At 35.8% G+C, this 7,083-nt stretch overlaps 1 protein-coding gene across 1 annotated transcript; it reads left to right on the top strand.

The window, feature by feature from the left end:
* The first annotated feature begins 3,233 nt into the window (after positions 1–3,233).
* Positions 3,234–5,010, top strand: LOC103988706 (uncharacterized). Its single transcript, XM_009407319.3, has 4 exons — positions 3,234–3,669; positions 4,097–4,270; positions 4,483–4,566; positions 4,693–5,010. Exons 1-4 carry the CDS (start codon positions 3,331–3,333, stop codon positions 4,855–4,857), a joined length of 762 nt encoding a protein of 253 aa, XP_009405594.2. The 5' UTR covers positions 3,234–3,330; the 3' UTR covers positions 4,858–5,010.
* Positions 5,011–7,083: the final 2,073 nt, after the last annotated feature.

Here is a 7,083-nt window from a genome sequence, read left to right on the forward strand (position 1 = left end):
GGATTAGGAGGTAATCCCACTAACTCAATTAGGGGCCAACTAGGCCCTTAATAGGGTTGAATTGGGCCAATTGAATAGCCCATTCAACACCTAAAGTCACGACCGCCTATGGCACCACCAAATCCCGAAATCCGATGATATGACAATTTTTTGCTCCAATTCAGAAGCTATTGGGGCCTATAAATACCCCACTCTTTTATGCATGAAAGGGTATGCAAGTGTGAATATAATCTTGAATTCTTGGGATGTTAAAAGTGTTGTAAAAGTGCAAAGAGTCATCCTACTCCCTTTCTAACTGTTAAGATCATTCAAGAGAGATGTGAGGCTTGTAAAGGTTATCTTCTAAACTCATGAAAGGAGAAAGCATTGTAAAGAGGTGGTTGGTCTTCGCCTATTGAAGGAAGACTATTAGTGGACGCTGGTGACCTCGACGAAGGAGGAATCAGAAGTGGATGTAGGTCACAACGACGGAACCACTATAAATTCCGGTGTACTCATTTCCTTTCTGCTTTTTATTACTGTCATTACTTTCTTAGATAATTGCTAGTTCTTTTATTCTAAAGTTAAGCACTTTCCGAAATCGGTATTCGATGAATAAAATATTTTACAAACTGACGATTTTCTCCGATTCACTAATTCACCCTCTCCTTTTAATGTTGCTCTTGATCTTAACAATTGGTATCAGAGCCCGATTGTTCTCGATTTGGTTTAAAATTCAAGAGAGATAAATTTAAATTAGTTAGTAAAAAATATAAATTATCGAAAAAAGAGCATGCTTCTCTTGTTAGTGATTTTGATAGACTAAAATTTGAGCATGATGATAGTTTAGCTCCTTGCACAAAATATGATGAATTAGAAACACTTAAAAAAGAAAATCTACAACTACATGAAACCTTAGAAAAATTTGAAATATGTAACAAATCCTTAAACATGATTCTTGCAAGAATCATGTTCATAGAAGAGATGGAATCGGCTTTGTAAGTAACACTCATAAAAACTCAATCATCTTTGTTAAAGGCCCAACTTTGCATGTTTCACCCCGAAACAAATGCAACTTCTATTTTAAATTTGGGCATGTTGCTTATCAATATCCATTTAAGAGATATAGTCTACACAAATTGATTTGAGTTCCTAAAGGAACCGTAAAGAACTTCATGCAAAATGATAAGTTAAGTCGATCAATTTTTGAGACACCCAAGGTCAAATGAGTACCTAAAACTCATCCTTTTTTGTAGAAGTGTTTACCATCACAAGCTAGGAGCAAGAGATGGTACTTTGATAGTGGATGCTCAAAGCATATGACTGGAGATTCATTTTAATTCTCTAAGCTCATTAGCCTAGATGAATGGTATGTCACATTCCGAGACAACAACAAGGGTAAAATCATTGACAAAGAAACCATAGGTAACAAATTCAACTTGTTGATTAAAGATGTGTTGTTAGTTTATGGCTTAAAGCACAATCTTTTGAGCATTAATCAATTATATGATAAAGGATATGTCATTAAATTTGAATCCAATGCTTGCATTACTGAACAACCATACAAAAACTCCTCTATGATTGCCTTAAAATAAAATAATGTGTATATTATTGACAATGATGATCTTTGTAATGAAATTATTTTTTCGATTTTGAATGACGATGCTTGGCTTTGGCAAAGGAGATTAGGTCATGCTACCATAAAACTAATCTTTCAAATATCATCTAAAGAACTTATAAGAAGTATTCCTCATATTAAGTTCATTAAAGACAATATGTGTGATGCATGTCAACTAGGAAAACAAATAAAAGATAGTTTAAAACCAAAGAATCAAATAAGCATCTCTATACAATTACAATTGATCCATATTGATTTGTTTGGACCAATTGATACATAAAGCCTAGAAGGTAGCAAATACGCCTTTGTAATTATGGACGATTCTAGTAGATATACATGGACATACTTCTTGGCACATAAAAGTAATTGCTTTAGGTATTTTTCAAAGTTTGGTAAACTTGTTCAAAATGAAAAAAAAGTTTTATGATTTCATCAATTCAGAGTGATCACAGTGGCGAATTTCAAAATCATAATTTTTAAAATTTTTATGAATCTAATTGATTCAACCATAATTTCTCTACTATAAGAAATCCTCAACAAAATGGAGTAGTAGAAAGAAAAAATAGAAACCTACAAGAAATAACATGAACCATGTTAAACGAACATAGCCTACCTAAATATTTTTAGGCCGAAGTCATTAATACAGCATGCTATGTCATGAATAGGGTTCTAGCGAGACCATTACTTTTCAAAACTCCTTATGAATTGTGGAATAACAAAAAACCTAATGTTTCATATTTTAAAATTTTCGGTTGTAAATGTTTTCTCTTAAAAGAAAAAGATGCCTTAGGAAAGTTTGATTCAAAACCTGAGATTTTTCTTGACTATTCTTTTATTTCTAAAGTCTTTCATAGTTTTAACAAAAGAACTTTGGTTATAGAAGAGTCTATTTATGTTGTCTTTAATGAAGTTTTCAAATTTAAGAAAAATGAGTTTGATGATGATATTAATTTTGATGTTTTGAATTTAAATGAACTTTCTCTTTTAACTAGCAACTTGGATGCATCTTCTTCTGAAACATTCTTACCTAAGGAATAGAAATACGTAGATACTCATCCTAAGGAGCTAATCATAGGAGACATTAAAAGAGGTTCAAACTCATTATTTTGAGTCCAACGTGCATCTATTTTGGTTGCTTGCCTCGAGTTAATGTCTAGGTTTAGCAAAAGAGCAGCTCGACTCTCATTTGGTTAAGAGTTGCTGGTATGGTGGGTGATTCGTCTCGTTCAGTAGTAACTGCAAATCATGTTCCTCAGCTTTGTATCGTTGGTCATTACTCACTCTCCTTCAAAAGCTTTTCTTGAACTTTAATAGACTTCGTCGTTACATTAAAACCAAAAACAAAAAGTTAATGTAAGATCGCGTCCAGCACAATCTTATATTCCTTGGGGAAGTCCAAATTCAAATGCTTATTCTTTATCTGCACCAAACAGGCAATAGATGCTGAAATGGAGGAAGAGGGACATTTATGGGGGGCATAAAGTGACGACGCTGATGCCTTACTTGAGGCAGCCGAGACGAAGGACGCCAATGAATCCAATTGCTTGCTACAAGAAAAAGGAAAAAAAGGGTAAGAAGAGATCGCTCCGCCCGAGGAAACCGGGCGCTCTCCAGCACGAATTCAATGCCAACACGAAATCAATTATCCTCCTCCTCCCTCCTCACACCCTTCATGTATAAGTGCAGTGAGAAGTCTACGGGGAGAGCGCCCCGCCCGATCTGCCGCAGGAACCATGGAAGCCATCTGCTGCCTCCCGGCCTCCCTCCCATGCATTAGGCCCCGCCACCGCACCAGGATCCTTGGCCTTGCCCCCCTTGTCCGCCTCCCCCTTGCGCGGTCGACGGTCCGCCATCTCGGCGTATCTCTCTCCCATGTTCCGCTGGAGGAGGATCACGGAGGACGAGATTGGGGCGCCATCTACTTCGAGGTCGCCACTACTGCAAGAGGCAGCGGCCGAAGGGTGGTCACGATGATGGCGAACGGCGGAGGCAGCCCGGGGAATGGTGCGGCTCAACGCCCTACCGTCATGCAGACGACCCTCGATTTCTTGCGAGCAACCTTATCTCCCATGGTCGATCCTTATCGTGCCTTCCTTGACCTTCTTCGCTCTCTCTCTCTCTCTCTCTCTCATTCATTAAACATTAGTAGCAAACTCCTCATTCCTACAACTTTATCCCTCTCTCTCTCTCTCTCTCATTCATTAGCAAACTCCTCATTCCTACAACTTTATATCTCTCTCTCTCTCTCTCTCTCGCTCGCTCGCTCACATTCATTAGTAACAAACTCCTCATTACTACAACTTTCTCTCTCTCATTCATTAACCGTTAGCAGCAAACTCCTCATTGGATACAACTTTATCCAGTGATTAGCACGAGTCATCTGCTAGTTAACTTAATAGCTACTGTCTTATTAATTTTAGTGAATTTGACAGTGATTAAGCGCAGCAATTGACTATTACCTCCTACTCAGACTCAAGTGTTTTGCCTCTCTGATTGCAGGATTACTCAACCAGGCAAGAGGTGGTACAAAGGATGAAGGTTGTATTATCCAAGATTTACGATGAAGTACTGGATGACCCTACCAAGAAAGAGAAGGCAGCAACCATGAATATCTTTGGATCAGAGCACCTATACGAGATACGACTCTCCTTAACACAAATATTCATCGCTCTGGTAACCATTTCTCTTCCACATTCAACCCAGTCGGAGTCACACATACTTAATTCTTGTTCCATCTTGCATGCATGTGGGAAACGAGAGAGAGAGGGCAACCCATGGTTGCTCCAACTTAGGATCCCATCATCATTATTCTCACGTCTGTTGAAGTTGTTGTTGTTCTATTCTGCATGGAGGTTCTCACTAAAACGTCTCCAATTTCATTGCAGAAAGACTACGTCATGGCTAAAGAAGTATGCACGGTGGCTCTCGCTAAAATGTCTGGAAATGATGCAAGGCCGCGGCTTCTCATGGTCAGTCTCTCACCTTCATAAGCTCGTTTCGGTTTGTGCGCATGAGCTTGCCAAGGAGATGAGGTGAGAGTCGAGGAAGCTCCTAATGCATGAGACATGTGTCCCCGTGTGGTCTTTGGGTGGCAGGCGATCATTAACATGATGTTGATGGTGGATAACTTGCTGTGGACAACCAAAGGCTTCGATGATCCGGCGATGGAGAAGTTGATGAGTGATGCTGCGGAGCATTGGAAAGAGTACAAAAAATTAGAAAGTATGGGCCTCGGATCAGAACCACCTGCAACCCAATGACGTACCGTGACTCGCTACCACCACCTGTGGGCAAGTCTAAATAAGCTTTCGTTCTTTTGTTTAGTGTCTATGTCTCATCATCTCGAGGAAGGAAATATATATATATATATATATATATATATTGTATATCTGATTCTCCATTCAATCATTAAAAGCAGGTACTAAATGTTAAAATTGAAAAGAATTTTGTGTGAATGTTGTCTGTAGGGTGTATTCCTCGATATCTATTATGTTGATCGAGGAAGATATCCAAAATACAATCGGTCTTCCAACTACCTAGAAGAGCGATCATGGAGAAACGACAAAGATTTAACACTATCGAAAAGAAAATAATAAAAAATCGAAAGTTATCGAAAAGTCAAAAGTAGAAAGAAACCCGTCGTTGAGTGTAGAGTGGTCGTTAACCATTCTAGACCCTATCGATGGGTTGGTTATAGGAGGTGCTATTTATAACTTCTTCGATCGATCGAAAGCAGTCACATGATTGCTTGCATGCCGTAGAAATATTCATTTGTGTGAGAAAAATAGATATAAAATATAAAGACAGTCTAACATCACCAAAGATTGAAAGAGTCATGTTACCAAGCTTAAGTGTTTTTTGGTTGAACTTAAGCTTGACTAATTTGATTTAAACTCTTCATCGTTTTCTAACATGATATCAGATACAAATTTAAAAATAAAATAAAAAAAAATAAAGCATAAAAAATTTATAAAAAAAAAAAAGGACTAAGCTGGTTAAGTCACTGTTTGATCAAATGAAGCTGCATTACGATGGATAGATACGAACGAGTTGCGTAGGAATCTGAAAAGATATGGACTAAGTTTGAATCGAATAAAGAATAAATAATGAGTCCATATATGAATATAAAAATATTAAAAATATACACATGTGAGATGAAGATAGATGAACGATATAATAAATGATTCAGCATATCTAATACTTTAAAAAGGATATGGAGAAAATAATTCTTCTTAAAAGAGAGTTTAACTCCCGCACCAAAACCCAAAAAAAAAAAGAGAAACGCAATCTGTCACCTTATAATACAATCCTCCATTGCTTCTACTTTGACCAACAACATAAACGTGGATCAAAGGATCAGGAAACATTCTTGAGAAGAAAAACCATTGTCTGACATCTCTTGCTCACTACCACTCCTTTGCATCTTACAACATCAACGGCATCGATGGTTTTATGCTCTAACTTAAAGAATAAATGGGTATTTTGAGATTTTTGAAATCAATGTCCTAATGGATAAGGGATCTAAGAAAGAGTCATTATGAAAATTAAAAAAAAAATTAAAAATTAGGATTTGATTGTTCTATAAACATCTTATGCATTTTTAAATTTTGATTGAGGAAAGTAAGCTATGATCAATAATACTTTGTATACTCTTGAGTTTCTCTCTATAATATTTAAAGAGGGTGCTATCCAGGATTTCTATTAAGAATGAGAGAAAATATATAAATTCTTAGAAGTTTACATGAGAGGGTGTATAAGAAAATTATAACTGAGTGAGGATAATTCAAGAGCCTTTTAAATAATCTCACATGATGAAGAATTTAATTTTCTCTATGGATACAAATAGGAATTATCAAATCATGTTAAATTTTATGACAAATTTATGGAATATTCTTGATTGTTGATCTTTATGATTTATCTTTTGGTTTTGGAATTCTTCTCTCCTTCTCAACAAACAATATCATAGCCTAAAAAATCTTTTGATTAGATATTCAATAAGAATGTCACCGATTATTTCTATCGACTTTAGAGAAATTTGATAGAGAAAATGGTTTCATCCCATAATAAATGTGGATAAAGAATATTTTTACTTAATAAGAACTTTAAAGCGATGAGCAGATAAATCAGAAAATATGAGCAATGAAGATTGAAAATAAGCTATATAAGTGCTATTCGTCTGTGTATCTTTAATAATATTATCAATAAAATTATTGATGATAACTCTATCACGAGTTTTTAGGATGATTTAAAAAAGTTTTTATTTGATTAAAAAATTAACTTACAAGTTATATCTAAAGTAAAAGTTATATAGGATAAATAATAAGAAAGGCGAAGACTTAATAGAGCATAAGAACATATTCAAAATAATATTAGATTAATTGATGAAAGATGATATGAAAAGTGATAGAAAAGATAAGACATGTTGCTTCTTACATCGCTACCTTTGTGGTGATAATACTATGTGAGAATAATTCTAGAACAAGTTG

Source organism: Musa acuminata, chromosome BXJ1-6 (genome assembly GCF_036884655.1).
Source record: "Musa acuminata AAA Group cultivar baxijiao chromosome BXJ1-6, Cavendish_Baxijiao_AAA, whole genome shotgun sequence".
Classification (NCBI taxonomy): domain Eukaryota; kingdom Viridiplantae; phylum Streptophyta; class Magnoliopsida; order Zingiberales; family Musaceae; genus Musa; species Musa acuminata.